The 16887-nt window shown below is 40.2% G+C and overlaps 1 protein-coding gene across 1 annotated transcript in view; it reads right to left on the reverse strand.

The window, feature by feature from the left end:
- The window catches only part of ITGA9 (integrin subunit alpha 9), a gene marked incomplete at both ends in the record, with an annotated part of 220912 nt that overhangs the window by 101563 nt on the left and 102462 nt on the right, over window positions 1–16887 (reverse strand). Inside the window, one exon of the mRNA XM_080364271.1 lies at window positions 1985–2140. Within this exon, the coding sequence (XP_080220397.1) occupies window positions 1985–2140 (156 nt within the window). The remainder of the gene's footprint in view (window positions 1–1984; window positions 2141–16887) is intronic.

Raw genomic sequence — 16887 nt, forward strand, 5'->3', positions numbered from 1 at the left:
CATTAAAATATCGAAACTATGCCTGCAGAGCAACATGTGACCTTTGAGTCTAAACACAGTGGTAAAGCAACCAAGCAGTTTTGTTCATGTAACTCTAAGGTTTTCAGCATAATGCTCAACTTCCAAAGCTCTCCACAAATTCCCATCATATTGTTGCAACAATACAACATTCAGATACATAACAGGCATATAAACCTTCTTCATAAAATAAGTAATTCTTAGATGCATCTTTCATTCATACATTTATAAAAATAAAGCATAATTGAATAAATACTCATGTGTCTAAGCACAAAGATTATAGCCAAAACCAGTTCAAAACACTTAAGTATATAATGAAGCAAATCTCTTTAAGCATTTCAGTTTTGTTTGGTTGGTTGTTGTTTGTTTTTTGGTGTCATTTTTTTTTGTGGTTTTGTTTGTTTGTTGTTTTTTGTTTGGTTGGGTTTTTTTTGGGGGGGTTTAGCAGTATTCAAGGACCTGCAATTTCAGCATAACAACATATCCTCACGAGCAGCATCAGAAAGTAATGTTATAGATGACGATGATGCAAGCATCACTTAATAGACATGATCTTCCCAGGGTTAAAAACCAGATCTAACAATTCATTGCTAAAAGCCTCAGGTTCCAGACAGACTTTTTACAGCTTTTTTTTTTTCTTTAAATTAAAAAAAAAGTTTTCTTTTCACAAGCAGTGCCAGCCCGTAACTCTGTAAGCATACTTTGGAAAATAAACTTGACTGGATGCAACTCTGAGCAACTCGATCTAACTTTCAAGTTGGCTCTGCTTTGAGCAAGGAACTTGATCTACAGAGGTCCATTCCAGCCTAAATTATCCTGCAATTCTGACACACAAGAAGTTTTTCAAGCCACATAAGTAGTCTGATTTCCCTGTGGAGCCTCAAGCTTCACAGTCAGATGCTCTGGTGCTGGCACAGTAGGAGGCTGAACTGTTCTGCAAGCTCCTTCTTTGGCAGACTGTCCTGTACCTACAAGGATCGCACTTATACTGGAGTCTTTCCAAAGGTCACTAACAGGGTCTCTCTCCTCAACATGACTGCCTGCTGCACAAACCTTGAAGGTGTTTAATACCTTCATAAGCACTGTCTTGATCACTCCTATCTAATCCTGACAAAATTGGCCAACATTTGCCAAAGATACCAGTGAGGTCAAGAGAGACAAGAGCAGCAGGATAATCACATACACTTTAGTTCCTTAGGGAACAATTCAGGAGGAAGAGACCAAAAAAAAAAAAAAAAAACAAACAAACAAAAAAATAAATATATATATGTATATATATACATTGTGTTTCAAAATTAAGGGAATTCTCATGCTCTCGCCAGAATTAAAGACAAAAGGGTTTTCTGCATTGCAATGGAGCAAAACAAGATCCTAAGAAGTACATGGCTGCACCTATGCTTTAATTTCTCTGAAACAAAACCATCCTATTTTAGTATGGCATGTCCTTACAATAACAGCAGCAGTGGGTTTACCTTGCTGAATGACTGGACATGATGAGTCCCCAAAAAAAGAGGGCAGTTGGGCCAGGCAAATTTTTCTTTATTCTGTCCCACTCACAGAGAGGGTCAAGTTCCTGTGTCCCCTCCTGGAACCAGCCCTGTCCCTCTGGCGCTATCAAAGGCTCAACCTGGAAAGAAGATCAGGGCCAAGCCTTCCACAAGAAGCCTCTAAAGAAATGGAAGAACCAGAAGGAGTAGGACCTTTCTTGTCCTTTCCCTTATTCAGTCTCCTTTTTCCCAGCATGAACATCCCTGAAACAAAAAAGCAACCACACCTTGCACTGCCCAACCTGGTCAGCAGAAGTATTTACTATGTCACGGAGAAGCACTGATGTGATGTCAGCAACAGAAGGACTGTACAAAAGGGTGACTGCGTGCAAATGACCCAGAGCTTAGCAATCCCCTTTTAGTCCAGTTCTGCTGTCAGTTTCAGGACTTCTAGGGAAATAACATAGTCCAAATCTGACCTGATTCCTTTGCGCTATCTTTTGTCCTTTCTTCCAGCGGAGAATGGGCTTGAGAGCAGGTAGTTCCTTGTCTTCTTTTCCTCTTTCTATCACATGTTCCCCAAGGCTGTAAGCAGCTTCAAATACAATAGGAGATATGACATCTTTGACCCTTTTCTGTGAAAAGAAACAGATATTTTACCTATGCATGCAGGCAAGAAGATTTTTATATACAATGATTATATATCCAATTAAAGCAGATTTTTATATTCAACAACACAGACATGAAGCAGGCTCCTCTAGTTCCTTTATTTTGCTTCTGTGCCAAACAGGATTAAGCACATTATACCAAGACAAGTCAGAAAATTTAAAACAAACAAAAAATAACCCGAAAATTATAATTCTTTTTTGACCTACTCTTGGTTCCACAGAAGCAGTGGTGTATCTGGCAAACCTATAGATCGAGTGTTTTTCAATAAAACCAAGACATTTCCTTAAAAAAATAAAAGAAGTTAGGTTGTGTTTTCACTAGTCTTTCACAGTGTGGAAGCAAAGAGCAAATCACCATCTCAGGAGTTTCTAATGCTAGACTTCAACTGAGGTTACGACTAGTGTGCTCCACTCCTGAAAAGAAAACTCCATCTTGCCCTGTTGTTTTGCAGTATCAGTTGAATAAATGAAAGCGTAAAGACACCAATGTTGCTATAAAACAAGGTTACTGACATGCAGGGGCAAGAAATGCAATCTTCCAGCATGGTTCTGAAATGAAAGCTCATAGCTCGACCCCCCCACCACAGTAACACTTTCACTAGGTAAAGGAAGGAAGTTTTTCAGTGTCTTTATTAGCTATAATCTAGGATTCATACCAGAAGTACTGAATGGTGCCACATTATTTGTCTGATGGGATTAATCCTTATTATTGATTGTCTTTTCTTGTTGTTGGAGCCCAAGCCACAAAACTCACACTGTTTGTCACAATATGTGATGCCTAAAGCCAGTTTGCTCTGTGAGGACAAAATGCTCATTGTGCTCTGCTTAGTCCTGTCTTGCAAAATCCAATTTACCACAAAAGAGAAGTGGCAAATGCTCTACCTTTTCATAAGTAAACATTCCTCTTAAATTTCAGCTACTTGAAAACTTAGCATGAATTCAGCACAGATGAAACTGAGGCAATAAATAAATATCATAAGTAAGCACAATAAATCTTCAAATGCCCAGCTCTCAACTTCACCTTGCATCAGTTAGTGGGCTTCTCTGAACACGGCCTGCCAACCACACCAAGCACACCAAGCAATTGAGATGCAATGCCATTTAAATGTGGGAAACTTGGGCATGAACTGGCTTTCCAAGCACCCTGCTTAATCTGTTCCAAGATAACCATTTGTTCTCTCTAATATGTTGATAAGCCATAGATTTCTGTAAACAAACAAAAATTAGTGGCTAACCAAATTTCCAAATCATCAGCCAGGTGAAGAACAGCAGAGACCTGGTTTGATGACATTTACCCTCTTGCACTCTGATGCCTCCAGCTAGCCCCTGAATTCCTCCCTTGTTACTGAAGTCTACCAGTGCCCAACAGTGGCCCAGAGCACCCAAAGTTTCGACCATGCATTGCTTTCTCAGTCATGGACAGAGATCAAGGCCAGACACCGTGGCACTGGTGATGGCAGAGCAGTTCTGTAACCCCTTCCCCATCCCATAAAAAGGATTATGTATCCTCTAGGGTGCTGCTAATACACTTAGGGGAAGAGATGCTGACATCTTCAGCCCCTTCTACAGTCCCACCCTCAGGGCAGAAGTTGTACCATACTGAAATTACTAAATAACAAAACTACAACTCACAGCAGCTGCTAGCTTTTCTCTCACAGAAAATCATGTGTAGTAACTTAAGTGAGGATTGTATCAGCATACAAGACAATTATGTATACACTATGTATACACAGAAACAAGACTATAAAAAGCATACCATGCAGCAACAGTGAAACACAATAAATCATCGGGCAAATTGCCACCTAATCAAACTGTATGCAACCAACTGTGTAAACATGGAACAATTAAAAGTGTAGGCAGTGGATTAAATTAAAATCTACCTATAGTTTTTTCAGCTCTGTTACTTCAGTGTAGCAAGAATAAGTGCTTAATGACTTTTAAGTGTTTTAATATGATCTTGCACGGTTCAGTCCAATGCCCTTTGAAGTCCAAAGACAAGTTTCCCATTGACTTCAATGAATGTTGGAGCGTGCTCATATTATTCGCTGGTGTCTCTTTCTGCTTCATTTTAGTGGTGAAACTGTGACTTCCAGCAGCTAGATTAATTACATGTGTGGATATTGCCTCACCACAGCCCTGGGGAAATATGTTTCACATACTCACTTGTCTTTAATTAAGGATGAAAGTATGAATGCTACCCAGTTATTAATTTTGCCACATGTTCAGTCCCTTCTGTTCACAATCCTACCAACATGAAGGAGACAGTCTGTGGGATTTGTCCTCAGTAAGAAAGAGACAAGACAGTCCTGCCTTGCAGGTACACCACAGACAGTCTGGGATGCAAGCACGTAAAGAGAATAATGAATATTTGCCAAAGTGCAACCCGGAGAAGTACTATTTTAGGTTAGAAATACACCCAGTTTCTTTCCCTTTCAGTCTACCCAAACATACCACTTCCAGTGGTTGAATCATATACTGACGACACAGCCCATAGATTGCTTTTAAGTATTCCTGATTTCTAAAAGGAAGTCAAAAGATGCAATGACAACTGGGTTCGAGATAGACTGAAATATCCTTCAAGTCAAGGAAACTGTGTTGATTTTAATATCAGTCACATGGCGCTAATGAAGTGGATTTGCCAAGGGAAATAATTTCCACAAGTGGCTTTTACATGTATTCACTGTTTTTCACTATGACACTGCTATGCTGAGTAAGTGTCAAAGGTTAAAGACACTTCTTCATCAAGAAAAAGCATCCATGCAAATCATAGCATACAGAGAGCACAGCTTCATTAATGGAAAAAATGTCTGGAGGACATAAAAATAAGTGTAATATTCAAGGAGTTCACATTATCAACAGAAACAACCGTGTAATAAGGCCTCGGTGAGTAACAGCAATACATATCCATCTGTACTGACTGGATGTCACTAAACTGCTGGCAGTTTTCACTGTGCCTGAATTAGACTGGGGACTTGATTTCCCACAAACCATCAGCTATCCTATGTAGTTTTCTTGTTCTCACTGGCAGTTTCTGCAGGGCTGTGGGTTCCCACCCCCCCCACACCCCCTTTCAGATCTGTTTTCATTCTGGAGATAAGAAACTTTTGCAATAAGGCTTCTGCAGAAATACATACAGTTCAGTCCCAGTAAACCACCCTTCCACCAGTATCTCTTCCTGCAATTGAAACAGCCCTAGCTAGCTGAATCCCTTTGTCAGAATCTTTCATTTTTTCCTGTGAGGCACGTTGCACAACACTTTGAGTTGAAAAAAAACCAAGGTGTTTTGGCAGGAGTAAGCTGGGTTTTCATCAAGGGTATTACAGGATTATGCCTCACTAGTATCTAGCAAAGAGAAAGAACTCAGAGTCCAAAAAGAGCACACTTTTAAAAGCATCTAAGAAAGCAATAAGACATTTTGAGATGTTTCAAAAGATACCATGGTCTTGCAAGCTCACCCTAACAAAGAGCAGGCTTGCCATCTCCTCTCCCAGAACAATCACCTCAAAGAAATACACATTTTTTAAATGCTGTGGTAGAAGCTGGGCATGGCCACATATTTCTTCCTTTTTGTTTTCCAGCCTAGCAGGGGAGAGGAAAGCAAGCAAGTAAAGCCTCTGCCAGCTTCAAGACTGCATTTCTGTTTCGCTTTAGTACCAAAAAGTCCTAAAAATCTGAAAAGTAATCACAGAACAATGATCAAATGTTAAAGCTGTGATTCTGAACATCATTTCCAATTCCTTCTCAAAGATAGAGTGTGATGACTGTAACAAATCATTTTCTGTGCTTTTCATAGTCACAGTCTAAGGGACATCATGACAACACAGGCACAGATTCCAGCATCCTAAAGGCACGCTCCCTTGGCCGGCTGCCACTGCCTTCTCCAGCCTTAACTTTGTGCTACCAAGAGCCCACACACATCAGGAACTCAGGCAAATTTGGATGGAACAAGACAGGGTTTTAGTCAAGGGACAGGATTTACTCTGCTCATGGTGTGAGTGGTTGCCAGAGAAGACTGGATATCATTTCAGCTTTCCTTCGGCTCAGTGCCACAGAACAGTCAAGGGACTGTATATGAGACCAATAAATCATCACATCTAATCCCTTTCTTCTACAAGGTGAAAGTCTCTAGCAGGGGCTCTGGAGATTGATGAATTCCATTTTTAATCATGGCCAATGGGCTGAGAAATAAATTGAGATGTAAATAATCCCCACAATCTACAGCAAGAGTCTTGCAGAAATAAAGGATGAAACGTGGTCCTTCAAAGCAATGAATATGAAGTAATTTTCAACAGAATCAATTTAAGAGATACATGTAACCATCAGGGTGACTTCTGTGGTTGCTCCTTGCTTTCATCCTTGTTCAGATCCTTCTGGAGTTTCCTCCTTCTCTGTGGGAAAGTTCTCTCATCTGTCAGGCCTTTTTTCTACTCCCTCCAACTTGATCCTGAGGACATCAACCCATGCACAGATTCCAGAGCTTTTACTGAATTCAGTACAGCTTTTCAGTATTTCTGAGAATCAAGCTCTGTTTAGCTTGATGACTAACAGTGAATTCAAGAACCTGGCTTTTAAAACACTCAACATGAAACTTTTAGTCTAAACATATTTATTTCAAGTTTTAAACAAGCACTAATAATAGACTATAGGAATTTTTACAGCCTTAAAACAAAATAAATTGGACAATCCCAATTTAATAGATAACATATTAATGCTGCAAAATTTACATAGCCATCACACTAATGCTAATCCAGCAAAACACTTTAATCAGCTCACAAGTCACTACCACAAGTCCTCAACTCAATGTCAACTGATAAATAGATCCCTATTCAGTGACATAAAAAAATGACTCAAATGTCCACCAGCCTTCAGAGCTAAAGGCCACTACTTCCACAACTTATCAAATCAAATATCAGCTCTAGGTCTTAATAAACATACACTATGGCTTATGAATCAATACGATGACAGTGCTTGACTTTAAAATTAATTACCTTTTCCTATCATCTCACTCTTCCTCTCTAAACTCAGTCATTCAGGATGCAAGGCTGAAGTGCCATGCAATTCAATCAAAATATCAATTAGACAAATTGGCTTTAAACTGGAAGACAGATTTCCATTCATTTCAAATGAATGAATGTGTACATCTCATTCTTGTACCTGAAAATTAGTAAGGAGCAGCTTCCTTGTCCTGTTCCTTGCAATGCTTTTTGAGTCCAAGTTTAGATCCCTTGATGTCAGTTCCCAGTGCAAGTTAATACTTTCAGCCTTCTACCAATCCTGTGCAAAAGAATAACCACCTCAGTCCTCACAAGAGCCTTCCTCTGTCCTGCGTTTACTTTGATAAAGATGTTCTAGGACTTGTAATAATTTATTTTAGTTTGGCACAATTTTAGCATTGGTATCTCCCTACTGCAAAGGCAGACAAAACACAGTGATGCCAAAATTGTCTACAAAATATCTAGTTTCCATTCTGCACACAAGCTGATTTTTTTCAGATGTTACTGTAGTCAAAACTTAACTGCAAACTTTTCTGGAGAAGAGGCTAAAGTATAAGTTTACTTGGTTGGTAAAAGCTCATTTACAACATTATTGGTGATTTTTTTGTCAAATTAATAGCAGATGAAGGCAATCAGAGGCCTGATGTTTCAATAATACATGCTTCTGTTTTCTTTTAAGATCTTGTGGGAGCTACAATTCAACAAGTAGGCAAACAGTCTTTGTTGCTAAACTTCAAACATTACAAGGCCTCTGAATAATCCCAAAGTTTAGAGCAGGGTGGGGGAAGAGCAAAGGACTTGCAGGGTGTGACACCCTCGAGTGTTATTTAGGGTTAGCATTTGAAAGTATGGGAGTGCTTCCTTTGTCCTCTTCCAAAAAACATTACTACAGCACACAACTGTTTCCATCAGGTCAGCAAGCCCTCTTTACAAGTACTGATAACAGGAAAGATGTGGGGGGAAAAAAAAAAAGGCAAATCCTGGAGAAATGAACTGAGGTGACACCCTGAGACAGTGAGGGGAGAGCTGCAAGTCCAAACGGCAGCTGGGTACAAGTTGCACTCTGAGTTTAAACAAGCCTTCCCTGCACATCTGGCTTCCTGCTATCAGCTGGGTAGTGCTAAATGCATTACTGATGCCGGCATGGGAGAGATTGTGATCAATAACCTAAATGTTTCAATAGGTTACATGTCAAAGGTTACAAAGGCTTAGCAGTAATGTATTGCTGATAATCCTTTCATGGTAATCAGTAAGAAAAGTCACTCTATGCCCTCAAATAAGATATTAGGTACTCTTGAGCTCAGACCTTGATTTTCAAGCTGAGTACTAAAATGCATTATGACAATATAGTTTCACATCCTATTCATACATTTGAATGTTGGGCCTTTTATTGGACCTAATGTTCTGAGTTTTATTTTTACCACCTTTTCCCTTTCTCTCTTTTACAGTTCACTTTCAGCCTTTCTTTGGGTATTTTAGATGAAAAATAAATAAAATTCCCCAACTATATAAAAATCACATTTTTCTACTCTGAAGTAAACACCGCTCAGATGTCCAGCTTTCTCCTGGCACCAGTTGGACAAATCTCCATAACGTGTGACTGCCTACCTGTAATACTGACAAATAAGTAGGAAGTCTGGGAGCTGATGGGTATTTGTGAAATGATGACCTGAATTTAGGTGGGCAAAGAGAACCCAAGAAGGAAGAACAGGGGTAACAATTAAAACATGTATTTATTTTACTTTCTGAAAATTTATTTATTCCAGCAGAGAATCATATGCAGAATTAAGACAATAATTAAATCCAGACTCTTCGTCCATAACCTTATCATAGACCTGCCTTTTCCACTGAAGTTAACACATTTCATATTCCTTTGATAAAAGATTTTATCAAAACCAAGCTTTAAAGAGATTTCTTTTCATAGTGTCTTAAAAAGCACTGAGTCCAGAATATGAGCTAACTCAACTACCTGTTTCCCTTTATGCAGCATTTCCCTCCAACCCTGATGCATAAAACAAACACAAGGGTCTCCATGTATGAAGTTGTTAGAGGAGGAGGAGCAGTTTAAGGCTCTTGGCTCCTGGTTCATTATATATGACAATACGTCTGCTAAAAGGTGAACATGTCCATGGACCTAGGGGAACGGTATTTGGCCAAAACATCACAGTTAACTTTAGCATTCATGTGCTGCATTTGCTTGTTCACTCTCTTGCTTTCCTCCCGTACACCTCTAGCCGGAGATAAAAACAGCCATGCATGTGTGTCATCCAACAAACTTTCTGTGCAAAAATCTCACACACAAGCTGTCCTCAGAGCTGACTGGGGTCAAGGACTGAGCCTCCTAGCCCCCTCCCAAAGCCACAGCCCACAAGGGTGGTCAAGAGCCCTTCTTTCTGGGTCAATACACCTTTTTCTGTGTCTGGCAGCTCAGACTGGAGGAACAGCACAGCCCCATAGCTGACAGCTGCTGGTCAGTGGATGCTCCAAGGCTCTGTACCCCTCAGTCTTTGCTTGAGTTCAACCTGCTTCTCTGCAGCTGCAGGCAAACCCCTGAGCTGCTCTGTGGGAGAGAGCAGCCATTTCCCCCATTCCCTTGCTCTCCAGATGGATTTTCGCCATCTATTTTTGACAAAACGGGCAGAAGCTCCTTTCCAAGAGCATCCCAAGAGGCAATGGCTGAGTAATCAAAAGGTTCATCCCAAAAGCTCTGTAGAGGGCATGGGAGCCACAGGGAGGGCTAGGATGTATGACACACTCCTCTCCTCAGAATTTCCCACTGTTTATCCCATGAAGTGGCTGACTTTAGAAGCCTGCTCCCATTTGAAAGTGTCTCTCACTTCTCAAGGGGAGTAAGCATCTAACATGGATCTATGTGAATGGAGGCAGGATCCACACCCCTTCTTGGATCCAGGTCCTAAGGCACATTTTTATCTCATACTGTCATAAAGTATGTCTATCTAGCAGGTCACCTTATTATCAATAGGTCAAACATCCACGGGCTGAATGAGATGATCCTGCTGCATTCCCTAGATTTGCAGTAGATTTGTTTGAGAAAAGCATTGGTCTGTACCACCTGGCAGATCTCCATATGTCCTGTCAGTTCTAACGCTAGTATATCAGATGGTCAAGGTGGCTGAATATCTGCTAGAAGAGTCAGGGCAGAAGACAGAAAGCCTGGATGGCTATGAAATATGACAATAGCAGTGGGAAAAAAATTTTGATGGGCACTTCATTTTAAGGTGACTAGAATTGAAGGCCTGACAGTAAGTTGTTCTGATCCTTTCAACACTGTTGTGACTAAAAGCATTTGATCGATACAGCTTTATAAGAAACATGTGTATGGAACAAAGAAATGTTCAACTTAAGCCCAGCATCCTACAAAAAAAAAGGTAAAAAAAAAAAAAGTAGAATTGTGTCAGGACTGAAAGTAAGCAGAATCATTCTTAGTAGAAGACGATAGATAGCGATAGAAATAAGGTTATCATTGACATTTTCACTGAAAGTATTTTTGAGTAGAGCTGATGTAAATGGTCCTTGAAAATCTTCCAAAGAGAGCAACACCTGCCTGCATGCATACATCTGAGTGCATGAGAAGAATGGTGTTCATATACTTTCATTGACATATTATTGAGGTGAGAACAGTTTACTTAAGAAATCTGCAGGTTTTTACACACAAAACCATAAATCCTTCTTTGAGTGACACGAGAATGGATAGCTGAACAGTGGTGCCCTGGAAGTGTTGCAATAATGTGACCCAAGTCTATTCTTCCACTATTAAATGGAAGAGGTAGAATTTATTAGTTTAATCCTCTTCAGAGCAGGACTTAAAATCAATATGTGTAAAAGCATCATGATTGTCTACTTTACCACATGAATTTAAAAATGTGAACAAAGCTCCTCTGTGACATCTCCTTGTACGTTTAATATCAATTCAAATTTCACATGCTAGGTACCTGCTAGAAACCTTCTGAAACCAGGAACTGCAGTTTGAGCTCTTTACTCCTCTGTGCTATGGAATCTGTACACACATGAGCTGTGATATCTGAAGAGGGTAAGGGAACTCTATTGTTCTGAAATCTCTATGGATGACAAATTCCCAATCGCTATTCTGTAACAGTGTAATTCATCAAATTATTAATTAATAAGAATTACTATTGTTAACCAAGTAAAGTTGAGGAGTTCAAGGAAACTTATCCATTACATAGCACAAGCATTATGGACAACTCCAAGGACATTTCATTAGCCTCCCTGCCTCCCATCCTGCACATACCTACATATCAGCACACTGAGGACCACCTCAGTAACACCCTGCCTCTGTGCCATCTCCCTCCTCACCACTTTCCTCTTCATTTCCCACTCTCCTCTGATCATCTAGACACCACCTCACTAACAACTCTCTGCTGTCTTCAGGCTCCCAGCCCCTCTTCACAACTAACACAAAATCAAAAGGAAGAAGATGAAGGAATCAGGACATATTTCAGGAACCTCACAGTCATTTTAGTCCATTTACATCTGAAATTATGACTGAATGCAAAGCTCGCCATTCACTTCAGCAAGAAGGCTTTTCCCCTTCTTTCACTGATCATTCAAGAAGAGGCAGGGCCTCCTGCCCAGCACCCACGTCAGCGGATACGGCTTGTCCAGCTCTCAGAGACGCCTAGGCTAGAGAATATTGCACGACGACAAAGGGTGACTGTTTAAACCTGTGGATGGGAGCAGGATGAATGAGTGTTTCTCAGGGGAACCAAGGAAAAATAAAATTTTCCCTTTGAGTTCCGCTGGCTTTAAAAACAAACAAGGCAAATGTTTCCACAAATAAGTGAAAACCATGCAGTTCCCCAGATCAAAGCCGAGAGCTCTGCTCTGAAGCTGGAGGTGCATGCATGGGGAATGGAAAAAATGGCCCTTTACAACAGCAATACTGCATTTACTGGAATAAGGTTTTAACCAAATATGATTAAGTGTAGGTATTGCCACTTTACACGTCTGCAGCCTGCATTGGATTATTTTTGATAATTTAATACATTATTCACTGGGACAAGAGTGCTCATCCCAACAGTGGCACTTCCTCAAAGCCCTGTCTCCCACGACATGTAACACTTCAGTGGCAACAGAAATTAATGTCCAATGCAGAGGACTACTCTAAATGATATGCGGCAACTGTAAACAGATAACTGGAATATGCCATGGTTTGGGGCAAGGGAAGAGATGGCAGCAAATCTGGGAAAGGGCAGAGTTAGCCCCTACCCAACTGCAGCCCCTGCCAGCTAAATACACATAAATCCTTGAGTAGAGGTCTGAAAGAGATTATAACCAGTGGGAGTTATAATGGATAAAGTATCACAAGCAGCAGGGTGCTAGGGGTTGGGGACCGGCTTTTTTTTAAATTCTGTTTTGAGGAAGACATAACAAAAACTCATAAAAAGACAAGTTTATCTGCACTAGATATTATCTTGTACTATAAAGCTGTAAAATAATCTTGATCTGTCCAGATCCTTATTTTGAACGGAAGCATCTTTCTCTTACCTAGTGGAGGCAAAGCCAACCAGACTCACCCCAAGAGCTGATTCTATTTTTGTGTTCCATGCATCAGACTGAGATATAAAACTACAAAAATGCCAGAATGGAGAGAGGCTGAAATGTTGCCTTTATCGGGCAATGAAAACCAGTTTCAATTCCAAAGACAGCAACTTAGTGTGACTTCCAAACCACTTCATTTGCGAACAGCTCACAGTATACCTGAAAGCATGGGCAGGTATAGCCACCAGCACCCAAAGAGCAGAAATAACTTGTGCTGCATTTCAGCAACATTCGGAGGCTTGGTGGTTTCATCTGCTGATTCTGCTTTTTCACTGTAGAAAGTAACTTGACATTACTCTCAATGAGATGACAGCACACTGAGCACTATGTAACATTACCAGGAAACTCATCTTTTCTGTAGTTTCTCTTCTGACCCAGCTGCTCTCCTTAGATGTCCCAGAAATAACCACTGCTTTCCTTTGTACATCCTTTACATGGTATACCAAGCACACACCGTACACTTTTTGTAATGGGTTGTGATACAAAATGATGTCCTGTGCAAACAGCAACCCATTAAAAAACAAGAGCCAACGCCACGGAGAAAGGCCTCTTTCCAGGTCTTGGGCATAAGCTAACCTGTTGCATAGCAGGGGCTGACAACACCCCTGACACCAACCACGGCAGACTCCTGCCAGGAGGCAGCTTTCAACATCACCAGCCAACAGAGGTATCGCTTCGAGCTCTTCACTGCCCTCCTCCAGTGTGGGAGTACGTAGCACAACACCACTGCCCTTGGGTAACTCAGCTTTCAAAGGCTGGGTGCTTGATGGCACCAGGCTTAGAAGCAGCTTTGTTACAGCGCACAGCACCAACAGCAAGGAACATGCTCGCCTTCGCTATGAAACTAGGTCAAAGCTGAGGTTCTTTCATTTTAAGGGGTGAAACCTTTCTTTAATTTTCTTACTGCATGAACTTTCGGAACGTATTTTTCCAGGGTCTGTTCATTTCCAAATTGTCTGGGATGCAGTGCTGAAGTAAGAGTAGATTAGACAACAGTAAGCACGTCGGAGGAAAAACGTCAGACTGTGCAAGGAGCAACTGCAGAGGCCAGGGAGAGAGCTGCAAGAGCATCAGAAGTGTGGCACTCAGAGCCTGGGAAAGCCAAAGTGAAGAGGAGATGGAGAAGAAAAGGAAATTGAAGCCACAGGCCAGGATGGCAAAGCTCTGACCCTACAAGCAGCACATACCAAATCCTGAAAATCACCTATGGGAATCTCTAAGTGCTTAGTGATACCTAAAGAAAACAGAGAAAAAATAGCTGTGTAGGAAACTTCAAGACACAGAGTCTTTCACGAAACAGTCACAGGTCAGCAGTGAGCATCAGACTCCCAGCACAGCCTGCTCAAGCACCAACTCACATTGCATGACTTTGCCTAGACTTGGACGTTTATCAGTAGCGTGTTATATTCACAGAACTATGCTGTGAACATAATAAATACATATCCACTGGCAAGTTGTAACATTTTAAACTTTATCTTAATGTCTGTATTACTTGTTCAGAAATTGTATCTGCAGTCCCAGACACAAACCACATCCTGTACTTTTTTAACCCACTGGCTGTGGGATTTTGTCCTATCTCTCTGCTTTGGTACCACTTCAAAAATCCAGTACAGAGAAACAGATATTGCTCCGTTATAATTTGTCTCTACTTTATCAACAGGAAACTCTTATAAACAAACACTGGCATACTAATGATGCTCCTTGAAATTCTCCTTTTGTAAAAATAAATTATCCTAAGAGGCAGCAATAAACTGCATCATTTAGACCGCCTATTTGTATATCCCAGTCATTACATTTCATTTGTTAACCTTCCACTATATGAAATCATTCGTTTACTTACAGCATATTTTCCAGAAATGCATATAGTTAGGTCCTACAGTAATCCCTCTTGAATTTATAAAGTCCTGGCTCAGGCTTCTTCAAATGCATGTGGCATCACCTTTCAGTCACAGGTTTTTGTCATAACTTTCTTTGCTAGATTACAAATGCCTTCTTAGGTGTGTCTTTGCCTTCATTAAAATAAACGCTGTGACTAGTTCAGATTTCTAAGTAAGGCTTTCCCTTAGACACTTGAATGGGTTTTATAGTTGTTTACAACATAATCTAAACACAAAGTATCTCATCAGTGAACATGCAGCTCCAGCCCTGGCCAAAGCAGAGATCCATACAGAAGAAAAATCACAGCAAGGTAACATTCTCTCTGTTTGCATACCCAAAGAAATCATTATTCCTTTTTGCCAACCATCATGCTGCGAAGTCATGTTAAATTGTTGGTCAGTTATGACCCTGAAATCCTTCTCAAGGTCCCTGCTTTCCAGGAGACAAGCCCCTTCCCCCTCTGTAGGTGGGACCCACATTCTTCATTCCTGGATGTATGACCTCACACTTAGCTGAATTAAAATAAACTTTGCTTGAGTGGCTCAGCTTAGCGGCTGATTCAAAGCACTTTGTAAAAAATTTCCTATCATCCCTGTTAACCAAGTATTTTTGTGTTATCTGCAAAATGTAGATCTTTGATGACTATACTGATGTTAAGCTTTCTATTGATCCCTTAAGAATGTCACTAGAAGTAACCCCACTTAACCTTACACTGACATCTCCTTTTTATATTAGTCTTCTGTCCAAGTATTAACTTTTGTACATACAGATTTTGTACAATCCTTTATTTTTTTTAAAATCAAGGTGTCTAGAATGCAAAGCAAAATTGCAACCCCCTAAACCTCTATTACATCTTCACAGCTACCTTCATTGAGCAACCTCATTGTTTTTGTAATCAAGTTTGGGGTTTTTTTGTTTGGGTTCTTTTTGCTTGTTTTCTGTTTTTGCTGGCTTTTAAAAATCAAACTGTATTTGTTCCTTTAATATCCTGAGCAATCACATAACATATTGGCATTTCCATTATATTGTTTGTATGATGATGTCAATTTATAGCTCTTCAGATCAATTTCCCTATCCTTTTTTGGTTTATTGACACTTCAGAACCTTTATTGCTTGCTGGAATTCCCCTTTGTTTGCAAGAAGCAGGAAAAAGTTAACAATAACAGAGGCACAGAGCTCTTCAGCTGGTCTTTGGGACTCTTAAGTCTCCAGACCATTTTCATGTGTTTACTTCTGGTAAATGTTATTTGACATCATCCATATTTACAAATGCATTAAAAGCACAGCATGAACTTCATGAAATATGTGTGCATTCTCCTTCTCCTTTCAAAATGCATAAGTATTTAATGAAGTACTTTTGCCTTTGTGTATTAATAGTTTTATTACCATCATCAAATGACGGGCCCATATTAGCGCTAAGATTTATTTCATTGATTCATCACAACTTTATTCTGAGGAGGCTACAATCACAGAGGAGAAGAATCCCACTAAAATTCTGAGGGGAAAAATTACAGCTACTGTACTACAAGCACTGATGCCCCTGTTACGGATGCCATGGAGTAGCCAGACAACATGTCAGAAATGCTTTATTATATCTCTGAGAATGACATAGGAACTGACACGTGTTGAGAAACCTCTCTAAAACCTGACTGCACCTCTTCCTTTTCTCTGTAAAGAGAAAGGGATGTGACCAAAAAAGTACTCACAGGTTCTTCACCATTGAGACTGATTTCAGGTGAGACAACTCGAAATCTCTGTAAAGTGAAATCATGAAAACACCCACAAATAACAGCATGAAGGTGCATTTATACCCTAGACTTACTGGCATAGTGCGGCTCAATAGACACCAAGGTTTTTACTAAGAATGGAAAAATGTCCTTTAAATGCTCCATGCAACACAGCAGGTGTTTAAACCTGGATGGCAGAAATGATTTACAGCTGCCCACAGGTAATCTGATTCCTTTTTAAAAGACCTCAGCCAAGGAAGAATAAAATGAGACATTACAAGTGATAGGATGAAAAGAAAAGGCTTATTTAGCTCTGTTTTGTTAAAAATATGGAATGATTTTTTGGTTTTCTTTTTAAAGTGGGTGGAATCCTCTTTCCACAGAAAGCTGTTTTTGCCACTACTCATCAGTAAAGAAGAGGCTTCTCTCAGTATGTGACATTTAAAAAGGAAACAAAAAGGGAAAAATAAAGATCATGTTACGGTAGTAAGTATCCACCTCCAGCAAGTTTTTCCAAGGCCCCTGAGAGGAAAAC

This window comes from Nesoenas mayeri (assembly GCF_963082525.1).
Source record: "Nesoenas mayeri genome assembly, chromosome: 2".
Classification (NCBI taxonomy): Eukaryota; Metazoa; Chordata; class Aves; order Columbiformes; family Columbidae; genus Nesoenas; species Nesoenas mayeri.